Source organism: Mesocricetus auratus, unplaced genomic scaffold (genome assembly GCF_017639785.1).
Source record: "Mesocricetus auratus isolate SY011 unplaced genomic scaffold, BCM_Maur_2.0 Super-Scaffold_100676, whole genome shotgun sequence".
Lineage (NCBI taxonomy): Eukaryota > Metazoa > Chordata > Mammalia > Rodentia > Cricetidae > Mesocricetus > Mesocricetus auratus.
The window spans coordinates 96,282,404-96,303,061 of record NW_024429266.1 but is presented as its reverse complement, the minus strand read 5'-3'; the positions used below and the strand labels follow the sequence as shown (position 1 = coordinate 96,303,061).

Here is a 20,658-nt window from a genome sequence, read left to right as displayed (position 1 = left end):
TTAATAAGGCAACGGCCTCTTTGTTTTAGTATGTCAAAGATTTGTTTTGTGTAGTCAGTACAACTTATCTACAAGATTTTAACACAGAATTTGTCAGCTAGTCAGGAGGTGTAAATTAGAGGACAGCAGCAGTCTCATAAGTAAGTGCAACTCCAAGTTACTGACCGAAAAATGTTACAGTTCCTTTATCACCCACCTGGACAGAACCACAGTATCAAGAGTAGCCTGCTAGGACAAATCTACTGCAGCTTTAAATGTCAAAATATCTAAATAAAAAAGACTGAAAATAAATAAGAGACTACAGAAACCAAAGCTTTACTGAAGAAAATGCACATATCTAGTGCTAGGGACTGAGCCTAGGACCCTTCATCTTTTCTTTCTTGCACTCTTATTTTTATGTGTGTACACATGCACACACTGGTTTGAGTTGGGGCATGTGTATTCCATGGCACCTTTGCAGAGGTCCTTGCCTCCCACCTTGCTTATGCCTCTGCATACACCAGTGTAGCTGGCTTGTAAGCTTCTAAGGATTCTGCCACCTCCTTGTAGGACCAGTGGGATTACTGTACTGTAGTTGTGGTGATTCAAGCTAAGGTCTGTATGCTTTGTACAACAAGTACTTTTATTTTCAGAGCCAGTCCTTACTTTGTTTTTTGAGACAGGGCCTCATGCAGCCCAGGCTTGCCTCTAAATTCTCAATCCTTCTGCCTTCACCTCCCAAGTGCTGGGATTATAGGTGTGTGTCATCATACTTGAATCATTTTTTTAAAGGGGGACATGTGTATGAAAGAAAGCAGGACACATTGTTGATCATGCTTTCTTTGCATCATAATGGTCAACTTTCAATCAACATACGGGAAAATTGCACAGATTAAAGGCACATTTCATAAAGACAACTTCAGTTGGGAGCATGCCTTTAGCTCTTGAAGGGAGGTGGATTTCAAGTCAGTCTGGTCTAACATAGTAAAGCCTTATCTCAAAAAAAAAAAAAAAAACAAAAGCAAAAACAAACAAACAAAAAACCTGACAACTTCAAATACTGTAAACTATTCTACACAATGAGCAGCCTGAGCCAAATACATGATGGCAAGCACGAACTTTCTACTACCTTCATCAACGAGCACAGAGGAAAGAAAGCCTCACAGGCTGTACTGCTGGGGCTCAACAGCAGTACTTAAACATGGCAGGCCTTGTAAAATAACAGTTCAATTTCCAACAGGAAAATAAGAAGAGTGCTGGGCAGGAACTTCACTGAAACTGAAAGCAGCTTTGCCTCGCCAACTCACAATGCAAATTATTGCAAAGAACCAGGAAAGTCTTTCTATTGGACTACACTTGCCCTCTGGGCCTCAGTTTTCTGTCAGCAGGAATCAGAAATTTACTCAAAGTGATGATCATTAAATAATAACAGACGGATTAAAGGCTTAAAGAAATCTTTGCTTATACAAATTAAACTGACTGCTGCTAAACTAGGATTTGAGAGTAAACTGTATCACTGACTTTTCTTTCTTCTTCAAACTGGGCAGTGTTTATTCACCAGTGCAGCTTAGTCCTGCCTGGGTGGCAGCTGCCCCACCTCCACATAGCTAGCTCCCTAGGCAGACCAGGAAACAAGAAACCCAGCACCCAACTTTCTTCATTCTGAGGATTTGAAGGGCTCCAAATAATGTAAGACATTGTTGCTGTTGCTGTTATTATTATTTGGCTTTTGTGTGTGTGTGTGTGTGTAACCTTGGCGTCCTGGAACTCTTTCCACCAGGTTGGCCTTGAACTTAAGAGATCCACCTGCCTCTGCCTCTAAAGTGCTGGGATTAAAGGGGGGCACCACCATCGTCCGGCAACATTATTTTAAGATGGTGGGGAGGGAAATCACCCTTTATTTAAGAGAATTTTCATTCTGGTACCCAATCCTTACAGCGAAACACTTTTAAGACAGTATCCCATTTTCTGAATTGCTACAATAAAAGTTACTTTCAAGCATATTTATGCAACCTAATTTAAATTCACGTAAAAATGGTTCCCAAACATTTTTTCAATCCAGGAACTCTATTAAAAAGGCTGCTTGGGCTGGAGAGATGGCTCAGAGGTTAAGAGCACTGGCTGCTCTTCCAGAGGTCCTGAGTTCAATTCCCAGCAACCACATGGTGGCTCACAACTATCTGCAATAAGATCTGGTGCCCTCTTCTGGCCTGCAGGCATACATGAAGTGCTGTATACATAATAAATAAAAAAATCTTAAAAAAAAAAGAAAGCCGGGCGTTGGTGGCGCACGCCTTTAATCCCAGCACTCGGGAGGCAGAGGCAGGCAGATCTCTGTGAGTTCGAGGCCAGCCTGGTCTACAGAGCGAGTGCCAGGACAGCCTCCAAAACTACACAGAGAAACCCTGTCTCGAAAAAACCAAAAAAATAAAAAAAGAAAAAAGAAAAAAAAAGAAAAGAAAAAAGGCTGCTTAAGTTATGGAAGTCACCTGTCACCCCAGCACTTGTCTGAAGCAATCTGGGATATATGAGAAACCCTGTCTCAAAAAAAAAAAAAGTCAAATAGAATAAACCTTCACTTTGGTCCTCTGGGAGACCTTGGAGCAGGAGGCAGGTATTCAAGCAAAGAGCAAGGTCTAAAAACTGACAGGAGTTGAGCAAAACAGCACCATGGTTCAGAGGAAAACCAAAACAAAACTCTCCATGCATCTTGTCTTAAAAATGGGCAATACTGATTTCACCACAGCACCATCAGACAAGTGTTGTGTTATTTTCCAAGGGGAAAGTGCAAGATTTTTACCAGATCATTAACAGACTATTCTAAAATGCTGCTAAACAGGTAAAATTAAACACAAGATACACTTGATATCAAAGAAGGGGAAGATCAGAAGTCAGGAAATGGTACATGAGATGCTATCACCAGCGCTGCCTTTTTAAGCTCCTGCCGTGCTCTGAGAGGCTGCAACTAAAGATACTTGCAATGGCAGAGACTGGCGGTAAAGACAATTAATTATAGCTCTTATTCCAGGAAGACAGAATTTTCTCAGGGTAGACTGCAGATTGGAAAAACTACTTTGATTATATGTCTACCCAATCTGTGATCTGTTCAGCTATGGTTACTATGAAACAAATGGGGTTTAAGTACCTCTATGTGTCACTTTAACTTTGCAAAAACTTAGGACTTTATGATAACACATTAAATTAATCCCTTTAATCCCAGCACTCTGGAGGCAGAGGCAGTTGGATCTCTATGGTCTCCACTGCAGCTACTACAAACACATTAAATTAATGCCTCCACTGCAGCTACTACAAACACATTAAATTAATGCCTCCACTGCAGCTACTCTGGTCCACACAGTGAGTTCCAGGACATCCAGTTACATAGTGAGACTGTCTCAGAAAGACAGAAAAAGAAAGGAAGGAAGGGAGGGAGGGAGGAAGGGAGGGAGGGAGGGAGGGAGGGAGGGAGGGGAAGGAAGGAAGGACAGGTGAACTAGTGATATATTTTTAAAAGTCAAAAAAATTAAATCTCATAATGAAAACAAGAACATTTAAGAAGTCATACGTATGTAAATATAGCAAATAGCTTTAAACTTCACACACTGAATCTAAACATTACTATAGAAAAAAAATTAACCTTTCTCCTATGAATCACTTCATTCTCAATCCAATACTGGTAATTATTTAGACAGCGGAGTAATTAGTTTAACCTGTACCGGGAGTGCTAAACAAGAACATTTTAACATTCAATAAAACAAGATTTACTGCACACCTGTAATTCTGAGTTACACCACCGAAAGTACACTGAGAGGGAGGAGCACCCACATCCGTGGCAGTACGCCAGGGGAATATGAGAACCAGTTTGGAAGGATCCAAGTAAACCACCAGGCTGGCTCCACACTTAATAGAGGACAAAATAGTAAATTGAGGTGAACTGCTTCTACATCCAGAAACATCATGCCTGCTGCTGCTACCAGCTTCGTGGCTTCCAAAACTGAATTACTGAATGATAAAGCAGTAAAAATGTCACCTACTTTATCCATCATGTCCCAAAACTGGTTCACACACTCCTAAAAATGAAAAAGTAGTTTGGCCTGAAATCTCTTACGAACTCTAACAATTGCATTTTCAAAGCCACATTCCTGGTTCTTGGAACTACTATACCTTATTATCAATGGAGATAGCAATTCAGTGGTTCAACCAAATCACAAAAACACAAATTTGGGGTTTATTCCAAAAACTAATTCGAATGAGATCCAACTGTACTATGTGGAAATTCTAAGCTTGTGTTAAAGCAGCAGTCCCAAAGAACCAAGAACACTGTATCTGGGATGCCACATGGCACTCCCATCAGACAAAAGAAACTTCACTCTTGCTCTAGGAGGATTGTCAGGAATGATTTGGCTGATCAAGGCAGGAAACAAATCTCACACCAAAACATGTTTTCATCTGTGTAACAGAGAAATACCACATTGGAACAGCACATATGACTGTGATGGGTCACAGTGCCTCGTGCAAGATTCCTGCATGTCATGGTCAAGGAAGTAATGGGATAATGATGGCAGTGGCCACTCAGTTTCAAAACTCAATGCTGGGGCACCAGTACACACACCAAAAGGGCCATCCAAGTGGCATCTTTGTCACTAGGATTATTCATTCAACAAATCAAGCTCAAATCTCTCTTCATTATGAATGCTCCAGAAAACCAATACCTTTAGTCCTTCAAAGAGACTCCATTAAGGGTGATTTGATCCTAGGTTCCCTTGGGGGAAAAGAGGAGCTCATGGCACCCTACCTTATCTAAACCAGGACCCAGCAAGCTCTTCAGTCCTGAGAGCCACCATCAGGGCTAAGAATCAGGAAGGAAAGGAGAACAAGAGCAAAACAGAGTGCAGGAGAGGGCGGCGACCCATGTGCAGAGGCAAGGTGGTCCCCTCGGACCTCCAGGTGGCAGAGGCCCTTCGTCACCTGACCTGTCTTAGACCAGGATTTGGATGCCTGGGCCGGGACACCACACACCCTTACAGCACCACATGCACAGATGATTTGATCTCTCCCACTGCCCATCTCTGACTCCAGAGGAGAGCTCACACTTAAAAGAGAAGATCCCATTGCAGAGTTTAGGATCTGAGCAACAGACATTCCAGACACCAAATTTTGATTCCAGGACACCCACAAAATTTAAAACTATCTCTTAGCCAGACTCTTAAAAAACTTAAAAAGATGGAAGTAAATTAAAACACACACACAAACACACACAAAACAAAATAATGTTAAGAACTTGATAAATTTCCTTAACATAAAAACATTCCTCAAACCTAACTGAAGTCCCAATAACCTTAAGCCAGTAAAATCATTTGTAGGTCCAGAGACCACATAAATCACCCTATTTACATGTGGGCATGAATAACAAAAAAAGGGGGGAGGAATCTAGGGGTAGTTCTAAACCTGAACAGAACACATGCTCTTCCTAGAGCAGCTTCCACTGACAAAGAAACAGATTAGCCACAGAGAAGATGACACACCAACCTTCTTACCCTACTCCACCACCAGTACCATTACCTTTTTCTTTAACCAGGTCTTTAAGTGACTGCCATTTCACATCAAAAGGTATGTTGGTAATGAAGGCTCTGTATCTTTTAGTAGGGTTGGTATATGGTTCAAAGCGATTGCCTCCTCTTTTTATGTTTTTCTCCTTCCTCTTCTCATTCTGATTAGGTCGTTCTCCTTCACTGAATTAAAGAGAAAAAGTTTCTATGTTAGTACAAGGAAAAGCCACACTATCTGTGGTACCAGGTTTATAATCACACAGTTATGTATAACAAGGCCAATGCTGGTTCTGATTCAGAACATTCTAAATGAAGGTCTTCACAGAGCAGATATTTGTAATTATGCATTCCTCATAACCTAGCCCCCCACCCCACCCACACTGGTCATAGTAGCACTAGCCTGTAATCCCAACACCTAGAAAAAGAAGTCAGGGTCAGCCTCAGTTACATGAGAACAAACCCACCTACCTATCAACAACCCATGCTCAAGAAGTGTGTTACCCTATGCTTAAGTATGATTCTTTAGCCGGGCGTTGGTAGTGCAGCACTAGGGAGGCAGGGGCAGGTGGATCTCTGTGAGTTCAAGACGAGCCTGGTCTACAGAGCAGAGTTCCAGGACAGCCTCTAAAACAATACAGAGAAACCCTGTCTTGAAAAGAAAGAAAGAAAGAAAGAAAGAAAGAAAGAAAGAAAGAAAGAAAGAAAGAAAGAAAGAAAGAAAGAAAGAAAGGGAAAAAAAGGGTATGGCTCTTTACGATGTATAACACAGAAAGGAGTGAGGCCAACTCCCCAGGCATAGGGAGATTATCATCCATCATCTAAGTTTGCCAAACACAACACTATTTGCCAATGCATCTCTAAATGTTTCTTCGAAAAACAAAACCACAGTTCTTCAATTATACATCAATCCACTTGTCACCATCCACCAGAGGATCTATGGAAAGAAATGTATTTAAATATCTAAAGGTTTACATTTAAAAACATAGGTAAGTGCTGGCACACACCAATCCCAGCACTCAGGAGGCAAGGCCAGTTGATCTCTGAGTTCAATGCCAGTCTGGTCTATGGAGTGAATTCCAAGACATAAGACAACCAGGGCTACAAAGAGAAACCCTGTCTCAAAAAGCCATTAATTAAAAAAAAATCATAACATAATAATACTTCCAGTCTGTTTTCATAGACTGCTCAGCTCACCTGTTAACTATAACTACATAATAAGCAGAGCACAGCAGATAGTAAAGTATCTAGCCCATACTCTCCTGATCAGCTAAAAGTGAATTACACCAACCACAGAAGCCGGTGATTGGTTTGAGGTTAATCCATATCACGTGGCTCACCAATGAAAAGTGGCTCACTGAGTTTTACTACTCAAAGGGCAGCACACCAAGGCAAACCAATCCTGTTCTGGCCAACTCTTCAAATGGGGTTTGAACTATCTCTTATTTTCAGCTTTTCAAACTATTGGCCTTTCTGAACATATACTGATTACCAATTGCATTCTTTGCATAGTCAGAAACCTTACTCAGACACATACAAATGCAGATATGTAACAGGTAGTGTGCCACAAAGTTCATCTTAACACATACATCCCAATGCTATTCTTCTCATTTGCCATAAGACTAATGAAATTTTCTTCCCAAATCCTTTGTCTTTAAAAAAAAAAAAAAAACTTATTTTAGGGGCTGGAGAGATGGCTCAGAGGTTAAGAGCACTGACTGCTCTTCCAGAGGTCCTGAGTTCAATTCCCAGCAAGCACATGGTAGCTCACAGCCATCTATAATAAGACCTGGTGTCCTCTTCTGGCTTGCAGACAGACATGGAGGCAGGCTGTTGTACTCATAATAAGTAAGTCTTTTAAAAAATAACTTATTTTATTCTATGTATACTGAATGTTCTGCCTGCATTGTATATTTGTGCAATGTTCAAGGAGGTCAGGAGAAGGTGTCAAATCTCCTGGACCTGGAATTACTGGCAGTGTGAGCTGTCAAGTGGATGGTGGCAATTAAACTCATGTCCTCTTAACCACCGAGTCATCTCTCCAGACCCGTAACATTTAATATTGAAACACCCCTCCCCAAGCAGATAACACAAATGTACTTATAGAAAGATTTTTGGTTTTTTGAGACAAGGTCTCACTATGTACACTTGTGTGGCCAGGAACTGGCTATGTACACCAGACTGGACTTGAACTCTGCCTCCTGAGTGCCGAGTTATAGACAGAATTTTTTAGTTTGGGTTTTTTACTTTTTTTAAATTTTTGTGTGTTTGAATGTACATGCTACCTGTAATGCATGTGGTGATCAGGAGACAAGTACTGGGAGTTGGTTTTCTACTCTCACCATGTTTGTCCTGAACCTTTAACTGTTTGAGTCATCTTGCTGGCTCTTTATAGGCATCTTTATCATAAATATTCCAAATCTGGAAGATAATTGAAAATGAGATTGATAAACTACCTGCAGCAAAAAGAATCTTCAATTTTAAAATGACAATTCAAGACTATCTGTATATATTGCATAACCTCTGTTGGCTGTTTTTATGGAAAATAAAAACAATATTCAAGAACCTTAAAAATTCAGCAGGGCTGTGGTAGCTAGCGCACACCTTTAACCCCAGCAGAAGCAGGTAGATCTCTCAGAGGCCAACCTGGTCTACAGAGTGAGATTCAGGGCAGCCAGGGTTACACAAAGAAACCCTGCCTCAAAACAAAATCAATCATCACAGACGTCTTTTAAATTCTGAGCTCTTAATAAAATATTGTCATTCTAGCTACACACTCTCCACTTAATGAATAACACAACTCAGCCCACTTCCAGTGTGGCTCTTTACTAGCAAACCAACACAGCCTGTATCCATAGTAGCACACAGGCTCCCTGTGAGAATCACAAAAAGGATGTATGGTAGTATGCATCTGTATGCTCAGTAGTACCCAGGAAGCAGGGGCAGAAGAATATGATAAGTTAAGAGGCCAACAGAGATACATAAGATCTTGCCTTGAAAACAAAACAAGCCTGGTGGTGGCGGCTCATACCTTTAATCTGATACTTGGGAAGCAGAGGCAGGTAGATCTCTGTGAGTTCAAAGCCAGTCTGGTATACAAATCGAGTTCTTGGACAGTCAAGATTACAAAGAGAAAACCTGTCTCCAAAAACCAACCAAAGACAGCATAACAGAAAGCAGTTTGAGGCTTTTGAGAGTGTTTTCTCCCATCTCACCAGTCCACTTCTACTCTCAGCAATGTTTCTCTTTGCTAATAAGTCTCTGCCCAGCACTGGGGAAGCAGGTGAAGGTGGATCTCTAAGTTTAAAGTCAATATGACATACAATGAAAACCTGTCTCAACAACAAAAATAAGCAAACTGGCTCTATTTCTTAAAAAAAAAAAAAAAGGACTAAGACCAAAACAAGTTGGCATATGTTAAGTACAAAATATTTAAGGACAAATACTACAGGTAACCAAGATTTACCAGGGTCATACATCAAAGTCTGAATACTACTCTTTATAAGTGGAGGCTACCACTGAGTTACAAGTATTTAAAAGAGTTAGCACACAGCACATCGATAATAATTTTGAGAGGTGTAAAAAGGGAGAACTATCGCTCCTAGCTTTTTAGCATTGCACCCATGTGGGAGGTTTTAGAACATCCCAACCAGTGTCCATCACAGGAAAATACCTAAGCATTGGCCCAACTATAAACCACCAAAGGAACAATTTAGCTTTAACTCTAATACTGCAAAACAGAGTAATATGAGAGCCCATTTGGGAAACCCGAAAGGGGGGGAGAGATAAAAGCAAGCTTATCTTTGCAGGCTGGCAACTGTTTCCCTAGTCATGGAAAAAAAATCAAAGGGCAAAGTAACAACAAAGCTCTGACAGCACACACTCAAATAACAGAGCCTCCTATTCTAACCTTGAGCTAACAATCTAATGTGCCTAAAAACCCTTTTCACTGAGTATACAATCACCTTTTAAAGCACAGCAAACAGAGCAGGGCATGATGGTACACATCTATAATCACAGCATTCAGGCAACAGAAGCAGCAGAATTCAAGGCCAGCCTGACCTATAGGGTGAAATGCTGTCTCAAAACATCCAAACAATGGTTCAGTGGTTTTAAGAGCACCCATAGCTCCCAACTTCCTTTAATTCTAGCTCCAGGTCATCTGACATCCTCCTCTTCCTCCATCCAAGCACTGGCACTCACCTGCATGCATACACATGTTAACTCAAAGAAATAAAGGGTTTTCCATTAGGTATGTAGCTTACTCACAGAGTGCTTGCTTAGCATGCAGGATGCCATTGGTGGTCTATACCACTAAAACTGAATAAATGGACTGGAGAGATGAATGGCTCAGTGGTTAAGAATACTAGCTCTTCTTTCAGGGGTCTGGGTTCCAGTCCTAGTCCCCATAAGACAGACAATTGCTAATAATGCTAGTTCCAGAGATCGGATGCCCTCTTCTGGTTTCCATGGGCACTGCATGCACATAGTGCATAAACATACAGGCACCTAGTGCATAGAGAAACATGCAGGAAAAACATTCATTCACATAATACTTTTTCCCTCTTCTTTTCTGGTTTTTCAAGACAGAGTTCCTCTGTGTGAGGTCCTGGAACTTACTTTGTAGACCAGATTGGCCTCAAACTCAGAGATCCACTTGCCTCTGCCTCCCTAGTACTGGGATTAAAGGAGTATGCCACCAATGCCTGGTTCACATGACAATTTAAATAAAAAATAAAATGCAGCTGGTGAGAAGGTTGAGCAGACAATGTGCTTATTTTATAAGCATGAAGACTCAGGTTCCATTCTTAGTCAAAAAGTGGTGAGGAGGCACCCCTCCATTTTGGGGGGGGGGTTCAAGACAGGGTTTCTGTGGCTTTGGCGACTGTCCTGGAACTAGCTCTTGTAGACTAGGCTGGTCTCGAACTCAGAGATTCGCCTGCCCTTGCCTCCTGAGTGTTGGGATTAAAGGTGTGTGCCACCAATGCCCGGCCTCCTCCATTCTTTTAAAGAAGTTTTTCCTAAAGAATTGTGTAATATACACAACAACAAAAACCCAACAAAATTATTTTCCACCCACAGTACAAAACTGATTTCACCTCTGAAACTTCCTATGCATATATATTGGTTATCAAATGACTCAGTAACAAATATCTATTTGAAAACGGACAGTGGAAATTTTGAAAATTGTACCACTGTACTGTGTTCTATAACAAATTCAGCCTTTTACCTAGAAAGGTTCTAACAGAACTTCATCCTATAACTTGTCTTAAAGTCCTTCAAATAAGGCCCTAGTGCATACTTTTGATCCCAGAAACTGGGTGGCAGAAGCAGGGGCATCTCATTCCAAATTCAAGGTCAGCAAGGTCTACATTGTAGACTCTATAGGATAGCCAGGTATCTATCTCAAAAACTGGGGGAAGAGCAAAGATTGTAGGGAGAGAAAGAGAACTGGCCTCAACAGGCCATGTCTAAAACCAAGTCTGAAACAAGTGAGGACGAGACTGACTGGAGGTGTAACTCACAGCTGTTCATCTAGTATCCTCAAGACCCTGAGTTCCGGGGGGATGGACAGGGAAGTCAAAATGAGCACAGTCAAAGGCCGAGACTTTCCATAGTTCAACACTTTACTCCTGAGCTGCGGGGTGGAACCCAGGGCCTTGTGCATCCTGGGCAAATACTCCTAATGGGCTGTAATACCACACGTCCACACGTTTTTGTTCTGTTTTCAGACAGACACTCAGGTCACCTGGGCAAATCTTGAACTTGCTATGTAGCCAAAACCGGAGAACTCAACCTCCCAAATGCTGCAATCACAGACACGAACCAGTAACCAATGGTGTTTTACTTCTCCCTAAGATAAAACACCTGGAATTTCCTTCAGTAACAAAGTAGCCAATACTTAGCAAATGCTCTATCAACAAGTGTTTAAGTAAGTTCATTCCCCCAGAATCCTAAAGCTTGCAGTTTTACAAATGATTGCAGATGAAAATTCAGCGATATAAAATGCTGGTCTTAGAACCAAAATGTTTCTCCACACCGCCCTCAAGTAATCAGTACGAACAGAGTTCCACAGGGACGTTTTCCTCCCAGAAAACGTTTTCTTTGGCCAGGGAAGATCCGCCATATGATGTGTTGCTAGGGATCCAATCCAGTTAGTGTCAGGTCACCTCTCTATCACTTTACTACGTTCCTAGCCCTCTTTTTATGTTGAGACACGGTCTCCCCAGTTCCCCGCCGATTCAATGGCAACCTTGATTGAAGCTCACTCAAATGGCCTGGTCACACTTGGCAACTTTGGAGCCTTTCGGCTTCAACCTCCTCCCCATAAAGCTAGGACTCACCGGGTCGAGCTAGGAAACTTACGAAACAAAAACAAGCCAAAGTCTCTGAACAGACCCCAAACAGGATTCCGAAAAGGGAATGATGATGTCTGGCTATCCTACTTTCCGAAAGCCTGGTACCCCGAAGAGATGCCTTGACCCGCACGCTTTCTATCTGTGGCTGAGGAGGACCAGGGAGCGAGCCGGGAACGTTTCTCCCCACGGTTACCAAGTGCGCACTAGAGGAAGAAGGGACAGAGAGAGGCGGAAGGACTCCAGTCCAGGAGCCTGGTCCGGGGGCCATTCTGATGGAGGCAGCGAGCACTTCCTGCGGGAGAGGCGGACACCGGGGTGCGGGGGGGCGTCGTCTCGGAACCCTGCCGCAGAGCCCGTGCCGCCACCTTCCCGGTCCCGACGCCGTTTGCGGACGGTACACGTGATGAGCCGCGCGCGTACGCCTCCCGCCCCTAACTTGGCGGGTCTGAGAAACTGAGACGAGGGCACCCCCGCCGCCACGGGTGGTAACGTTGAGGGGCTCGAGCCACACGAGCCTTGTCGCGGCTCCAGCCTCGAGACCCCGGCGGCGAGAGAGTTGCAGCGAGCCTCGCGCGCCCGCGCGCCCTCCCGGCTCCCGGAGTGGAAAGAGCAAGGCCACAGGCCTAAGGCCTCGACGACGCGCCCGGCCCGCGCGGACCGGGACACTGGGGCGGCGGGGGCGACCCGGGAGGCTCTCCCGGCTTCCTCGCCGTCGTCGCGGCCTCCGCCGCCCCCCGACTCTCGGCGGCGAAAGGGCCTGCGCAGACGCCGGGCCGCCGTGGGGGTGGGGGGAGGGAAAAGGCAGCCAACACACCTAACGGAGCTGCGAAGTAGCCCGGTCCGAGTTAAGAGGACGACGAAACGGCGTTAGGAATACTCACCCCTTCGGGCCTGGAGCTCCGTTGCCGCTCGGCACGCAGGGCGCGCCGCTCTCCTCCTCCATTTTGGGCTCTGTCGCTGCCACTTCGGCCGCCGCTTCGACCCCTGCCGCCATTTTCTCCGCGTCTGGGCTTTGTGTGAGGGAGCGAACTGTGCCGAGCTGCGCCTGCGCACTCACGTGACCCTGCGCGACCAGTAACGCCTGCGTGTGCGGCGACCGGCTCCCGCTTCCTGCTCGCCGCGGGTCACGCCCCCCTGGCTATAAAGTCACGCCCCCTGGCTATCAGGCCCCGCCCCCCGGCGCCAGCGGGTACTGCTCAGGAGTGTGCGTGTGGACAGGAAAGTATCGCTCCCTTTCACACTTGTAATGTGAGCGCACATACTGACCTAGTCACTCCAGCTTACTTTCTCCCGCCCCCATCTGTTTTTATTAATTTTTCTTTTTTCTTTTTTGGGACAGTGTCTCACTATGTCGCCCTGGCTGCCTGGAAGATCCTCCCTCCTACCTACTAAGTGCAGGAATTAAAGGTATACACCACCACGCACCACGTCTGGCTATTTATTTTTTTTAACAACTTGCATATCATGTATTTTGAGTTTGTTTGGGACTGGGCGGGGGGGGGCGCTTTTTGAGACAGGGTTTCTGTGTGTAGTCCTCGCTGTGCTGGAACTCACTCTGTAGACCAGGCTCGCCCCGAACTCAAGATATTCGCCTGCCTCTGCCTCCCAAGTGCTAGAATTAAAGACTTGTGCTACCAACGCATCTTTTTTCTTTTCTTTTTCTTTTTTTTTTTTTTTTTTTTTTTTTTGAGACAGGGTTTCTAGCCAATGCCGGCCTTGAACTCTGTGTAGCAGAATCTGGCCCTGAATGTCTGCTGAGCTACCCACCTCCACATCCTGCGTGCTGGAACGACAGACTAGAGGAACCATGCCCAGTTTGTTGAGTGTTAGCGGTGGAACCCAGGGATTCTACCGGCTTCAGTCCCTGGCCCTATACTGTATTTTCATCATATTCACCTTCAGTTTCCATCCCTCTCCACTGAACCTTCTTTCCGACAAGGTTCCCACTTCAGTGTCACTGTTTGTTTTGTGACCTACTGAGTTAGGATTGCTTACATGCACATAGGCATGGGGTTTATTTGCCTGAGCATGGACAACTGAAGACTTGTCCACACCACAGAAGAAAATGGACACCTCCTTCCTCCAGAAACTACCGACAATAGGTCCTCAGGGAGAGGTGATACCTCCCAAGCCTCTCCCCCAACCGTGATGGGATGCTAAGGGGTCCTATCTTATGCAAGTAACCACCCCAGCTATAATTTCATGGGTGGCAACAGCCATGTCATGTCAAGGAGACACCAGCTTTCTTTAAATGGAGACAGGACAGAAAGAAAATGAAAATTCTGTTGGTAGAAATAGTTATTTATGTGTGGGGTGTGTGTGTGTGTGTGTGTGTGTGTCTGAATACAGGCTTGCGAATAGGAGTTATTTTCCTCTTTCCGTAAGTAGGTAGGTTCTGGGAATCAAATGCAGGTTGTCAGGGTTATCTTTACCCACTGAGCCACAGAGCCAGTCCTGTGTGCAGAATTCTTGCTAGGCTAACAGCAAACTAAAACTTTCCATGCAATTCTAAGTGTTAGAAAAGATGTACACTAGAAATCTCCCTCCCACCCTTCCCCTGTCTCCCCTTTCTTCCCCTTCCTCTACTTGAACCCACCACCTGGGGCACCCTCACACCATCTCCAGAGGCCCTATATTCTAAAGGTAGGATAAGGAGAGGTATGTGCCCAGCTAGGTAGGCCAGGAGAGCAAATGTGCCTGCGTGTGATTAAGTTCCCATAGGTATGAGTTCACCTGTCATCTGTTGCCTGATCATCTCAGCTTTACTCCTAATAATCATACCGTTTCAGCCATGAAGTCTCCCAGCCTGCTCATACTACAGGCCAAACAGATTCCAGTCTCTGAATTTTAGGAAGCCAACTAAACGAAGAAAAGAGGACAAGGAGAGACAAAAGCTGTTCCTACCATTATCACATTCTCCATCTTTCTAGAGTCGGCTTGTGGGTGGAGTACAAAGCTTAATACTGGGGCACCTGGGATGCCCAGTTCCTAAAGCTGCAGAACTTCAGATAAAGGTTTTCATACACTGCCTCTGTCCTCCTATCTTAAAATGGAAGGGATAACTGTTCCTTCCCTAGCGAGATGTGAAACAGGCTCAGAATTTGGGTCTCATCCCCTGTAATCCCAGATTAGTGTGGATAGCATTACCAGGGCCTCAGTATAAGGGATCTGGCTCACTGGAAATACAAAGTAAGTGGAAACTGTCCTTACCTTTTCCCTTTTGGAATAAAGCTAGGACTCCCATACGCTAACCATGTTTCGTGCCATTGAGCTACATTCACAGCCCTGTGTACTCTCAAGTTGGTTTTTTGTTGTTGTTGTTGTTTTTGTGGTTTTGAGAGTTTGTGGTTTGTTTTTTGTTTTTATTGAGATAGTCTCTTTATTTAGGCTGCTCTGGAACTACCTATGTAGACCAGCCTAACCTTGAACTCAGAGAGATCCTACTGTCTGTTTCTTGAGTGCTGGGACTAAAGGAATGTGCCACCACATAAGGCTTGTTTTGTTTTCTTGAGACAGGGTCTCATTATGCAGCCCTGGCCAGTCTGGAACTCACTGTGTACTTCAGACTGCCCTCAAACTCACAGAGATCTGCCTACTTCTGCCTCTGTGTGCTGAAATTAAAGACGTGCACCATCAGAAAAGGCCCTTTGTTATTTATTTTATTTTATGTGTATGGATGTTTTGCCTGCCTTTGTATCTATGAACCATATGTATGTTTGGTGTCATTGGAGGCCAGAAGAGGTTATTGAGCCGGGCGGTGGTGGTGAACGTCTTTAATCCCAGCACTCAGGAGGCAGAGGCAGGCGGATCTCTGTGAGTTCGCCTGGTCTCCAGATCGAGTTCCAGGACAAGCTCCAAAACAATACAGAGAAACCCTGTCTCGAAAAAACAAAACAAAACAAAACAAAAAAAAAGAGGTTGTTGAATCCCCAAAACTGGAGTCACAGATGGCTGTGAGCCATCACATGAGTGCTGAGAATCGAACCCAGGTCTTCTTCAACAGAAGAGCAGCCAGGGCTCTTTACCGCGGAGCCATTTCTGTAGCACATACTCCCCCCACTTTGTTTATATTTTTTCTCATTTTTTTTGAGACAGGGTTTCTCTGTGTAACAGTCCTGGCTGTCCTGGAACTCACTTTGTAGACCAGGCTGGCCTTGAACTCACTGAGATCCACCTGCCTCTGCCTCCTGAGTGCTGGGATTACAGGCATGGGCCATTACCACCCAGCCAACTTTTAAAGTCATTTGTTGGTTAGGATATCACTCCATGGTAGATCATTTGCCTAGAATATGTGAAACTCTGAATTAAATCCTTGGTACCATTAAAAAATATATATAGTATATAAATAATATATGCATACATTATGTATACACACACACACATATATTGCTAGTGAGGTCTCACTGCATAAAACCATGTCTCAAGAAAATAAAATTTTGCATACACACACACACACACACACACACACACACAGGTATATATTGATAGGCATGGTGGTGAGTGCCTTTAGTAATTCCAGCACTCAGAAGACAGAGGCAAAAGGATCCAGGCCAGGCCAGTCAGAGCTACCCAGAGACCCTGTCTCAAAGTGTGTGTGTGTGTTACTAAAACTATATTAAAAACTGTATTTATTTAATGATTCTGGGAATCAAGCCCAGAACTTTGTCCTTGTTATTCAAGTACTCAATCACTGAACGATATCACCGGATATAGTAATTAAAAAAATCATTAAAAATACAATAAAGAAACCTTTTAAAAAACCATTTATTGGGGCCAGGGAGCTGGCTCAGTAGTTAAAAGCACTCGCTGCTCTTCCAGAAGGCAGAGGTTTTGTTCCTAGCACCCAGGTCAGCTCACAACCATCTGTAACTCCATCCAGTTCCTGGGAATCTCTTGCCCTCTTCTGGCTGCCATGAGCACTGCATGCACAAGGTACACTCACATGTACGTGGGGAAAACAAAACACTCATACATAAAAATAAAATCTTAATTAGAAAAAACTCATTCATCAAGGTGGTGGCTCAGTGGGTGAGAGCACTCAGGCAACCCTGAAAAGCTGGTGCTCCCTGGAGCCATATAAGGTGGAAGGAGAGACCCTGCTCTCCTCCCAAGGTTTCTTCTGACCTCCCCAGCAACAACAATACTAAAAACAGGGGGAGCAGCAGGTGGCAATTGAAATCCAAGGGGTCAGCCCACCAGGAGGAGGCTCTCTGATTGGTCGATCTCAGTTAAGGAAGGTCCCAAGACCCCAGAAACTAGCATGCCTTTTGCTTAAGCTGTGCCTTTACATGTTTGCTGCTGCTACCTTCCTCTGGTGTTGGCATGGCGTGAATGGGTGTGGGGAGATTCCCACTGTCTGTAATGTAGTGTGTTTATCTCCCGGAAACATCCCATTCTACAGGGTATTTTTACCTGTGAATTATTATGAAGATGACTCCTCCCTAAGCAGTACTGTCTAATTGATAATGTCAGCTTACACAGTTTTGATGAATAAGAGTACATCCAAGGGAATGTTACATACACAGTTAGGGTCTATGAATTTCATAAGGAGCTGAATACATTGTAGCTCAAGTTAATGACTAAGAGAAACAATTGAGATCCAGGAGCCAAGCTGGCTCGAATACCTTTAATGTTGGTGCTGAAAGAAGCATTCACAGGTTTCAGTGTGCATCGTGAGCTGAAACAAAGCTTTAAAATAACTTCAGGTCAGATCAGTTGTTTTGATTAGCCTTTAGATGGAAAACAACCTAAAGTTCACAACGGCACACAGCTGAGGTAAAAAATACAAATCAGTTAACTGTTCCTAGCTGATGTTATTTTCTTGTTAGGGTTGGTTGATGATCAAAGGTGATGATTAATTCCTTGTACTCATTCCTGCCCACAATCTCCTGATATAAAAAAAAAAAAAACTACTGATGGATGGGAATACACCCTAAAGATATAGAATCTAGAGTACAGCTGACTGATTTTTTTTTTTTCGAGACAGGGTTTCTCTGTGGTTTGGAGATTGTCCTGGAATTAGCTTTTGTAGACCAGGCTGGTCTCAAACTCATGGAGATCTGCCTGCCTCTGCCTCCCAAGTGCTGGAATTAAAGGCATGCTCCACCACCACCTGGTATGCTGACTTTTTTTAAAAGATTTATTCATTTATCACATATACAGTGTTCTGCCTACATGGCAGAAGAGGGCACCAGATTGAATTGTAGATGGTTGTGAGCCACCAAGTGGTTGCTAGGAATTGAACTCAGAACCCCTGGAAGAGCAGTCAGTGCTTTTAACCTCTGAGCCATCTCTCCAGCCCCCCTGTTTGTTTTTGTTTTTTTTTTTAATGTATAAAAAGTTTAGGTTTGTGATTCCTTTAAGATTCCTTTAAGATTAACTTTCAAGATAAATAGTAAAATGATAGATTCATGCCAGGCGTTGGTGGCACAGGCCTTTAATCCCAGCACTCAGGAGGCAGAGGCAGGCTGATCTCCGTGAGTTCGAGGCCAGCCTGGTCAACAAAGCAAGTTCCAGGACAGCCTCCAAAACAATACAGAGAAACCCTGTCTCGAAAACCAAAAAACATTTTTTTTTATTCTTTCTTTGTAAATGCAATATGCACCCTGGCTGTGAAAAAATACTTCCTGTTTGCTCGTTCTGTTAATCTAACAAATTACTTAAATGTAAATGTATATGGGCTATTGGGGTGACTTTGTTTTTGATCATGTAAGGGAGATTAAGAAAAAAACATGTTTTAACCTGTACTCTACAGGAATATAGCAGAACCACTGTGTAGAGTAGATATTAGAATGAACAGCTGGTTTTTAATAGTACCTTGACCTTGAAGAATCCTTGTGGAAAACAGTAATTGTTTTGCCAAGGGGGCTTTGCAGCCATCTCCTGACTTTGGTCACAAGATGCCTCGGGCACACCTGAGGATCTTGTATTACTGTGTACTGCACACAATGTACAATGAAAGACCAGACTCATGGGGGCATGTGGTGCTCCCCTTTAGTAAGACATGTAAATTAAGGTTAGGGATCTTGCTATGAGGAGATACTTTGTGTAGCAATCAATAAATATGCTTTTGTATGGTCCAGTCCAGTTCAGTCTGTCAGAAGAGGCTGGACATTCCTGCTGTCACATCGGCCTTAAAATTTCATCTTGAAGTGCCTTGTTCTTCAACCAACAATGAAAGAGCACGGGAAGAATACAGAATAGAGGATAAAGAAGGAAACCATCAAGAGAGAGTTTGAGTGTCTTTTTCCCTAACCCCCTTAGGGAAGTCGTGTAAGTGCCAGCGCAGTAGATTCCTCTGGATCCCTACAATCCTGCAATGGATTCTTCCGATACCAGATGAAGAGGAATATTAAGCTACACGAAGTATACAGGGAAAGGAAGTCATATGATACTTTATTAGGGAGAAGTCACTTACATGAGAAGCCCAGAACCTGAGGTCAGCAATCTGCTGGTCTCCGAACCTCAACTGGAATCTCAAGAGAGAGGTGACCCCTTTTTCCTCACCCTTTATGCCCTGCCTTCTCCCATGTACCTGTGACCACGTCCAAAAGGATGTGGTCAGTGCTATGGGTACGTAAGTTCTCTCCCTATAATTCCCCTTTTAATCTAAAGAAAAGATTTAAACTTGAAACAAAACTAAGTTGTGTCAATATACAAAATGTCTCAAACATATATAAAGCATATATAAATAGAAGATGATAAACAAATTGTCATCTACCTTATCCTATCCTAAGCATATCTATCCCATCTAAACCTTAAATTTACCTGAAAGAGATGCCCAAGTGTGATCACTGCCTTCCAATCCTAAACAATTGAAAACTCTAACAGGTGTAAATTATCCTGCAATATCAACGGTGATTCCTTTGGAGCCCTGCAGTCCTGCAGTGAATTCCTTTGGAGCCTTTTGTGCTGCTGGAGGCTGCCCCCCCCCAGACAGCAATAATTCCCTTTTCCTGTTCTTTGTTTTTTCGTCCTGTATACACATGTACATGCAGAGGTCAGAGTTAATGCTAGTGTCTTCACTGATCTTCTCCACCTTACCCATTGAGGCAAAGTCTCTCAATTGAACTCAGAGCTTTGCCCATATGACTAGTTTAGCTATCGAGCTTGCTCTGGGGTCTCCTGAGTGCTGGGCTAGCATCACTAGGGACACACACACACACACACACCCCAAATCTACATAGGTCACAGAGATGGGAAGTCTGGTCTTCATGCTTGTATAGCAAGACGTCTCCCCAGGCCCTGCATCCTGTTTATTTAAAACTCTGACTTTACTTCTTCCTTCTGTGGGCTTCTGTGATGGTTAGCATTAACTGTCAATTTAACAGAATCAAGAGTCCCTGCTGAAATGAACCTCTGGGCATGACTGTGGGGAATCATCTTGATTGTACTGATTGATGTAGAAAGACCCATCTTAACAGTGTCTTGATTTCCCCACCATGAGGGCCTGTACCAGGAGCAGTGAGCCAAAATAAATGCTCTCTCCCTTAAGTCGCCTTTTCTTAAAATTTATTTTATGGGTATTTTGCCTGAATGTATATACGTGCACCATATGTGAACAGTGTCAGTGGGAGACCAAAAGAGAGTAATGGATCTCCTGGAACTGGCATTAGGGACAATAGCAAGCTGGGAATCCAACACAGTCCTTTCCAAGAGTGGCCAGTGTTCTTAATACTGAGCCATCTCTGCATCTCCACTTAAGTTGCTTTTATCTGAGTACTTTATCATAGAAATAAGAAAAGAAACTAAGACAGCTTCATAACAGATTCCCT

At 43.7% G+C, this 20,658-nt stretch overlaps 1 protein-coding gene and 1 long non-coding RNA gene across 5 annotated transcripts in view; one reads left to right on the top strand and one right to left on the bottom strand.

The window, feature by feature from the left end:
• Positions 1-12,931, bottom strand: part of Hnrnpm (heterogeneous nuclear ribonucleoprotein M) — a 40,202-nt gene extending 27,271 nt beyond the window's left edge. For 2 of the 4 annotated variants that reach the window (XM_005081321.4, XM_005081323.4), the window contains exons 1-2: positions 12,766-12,925; positions 5,542-5,711 (exon numbers count right to left, since the gene is read on the bottom strand). In XM_005081321.4, the coding sequence (XP_005081378.1) occupies positions 5,542-5,711; positions 12,766-12,878 (283 nt within the window). In that variant the 5' untranslated portion in view covers positions 12,879-12,925. Of the gene's footprint in view, positions 1-5,541; positions 5,712-12,765 lie in introns of those variants that run through there. The other 2 variants (XM_005081324.4, XM_013121490.3) reach the window with 2 other exon arrangements.
• Positions 12,932-13,023: 92 nt separating this feature from the next.
• On the top strand, positions 13,024-13,308 carry LOC121136568. Its single transcript, XR_005873605.1, has 2 exons — positions 13,024-13,132; positions 13,224-13,308. It is a non-coding gene; the product is annotated as an uncharacterized LOC121136568 (long non-coding RNA).
• The last annotated feature ends 7,350 nt before the right edge of the window (positions 13,309-20,658 follow it).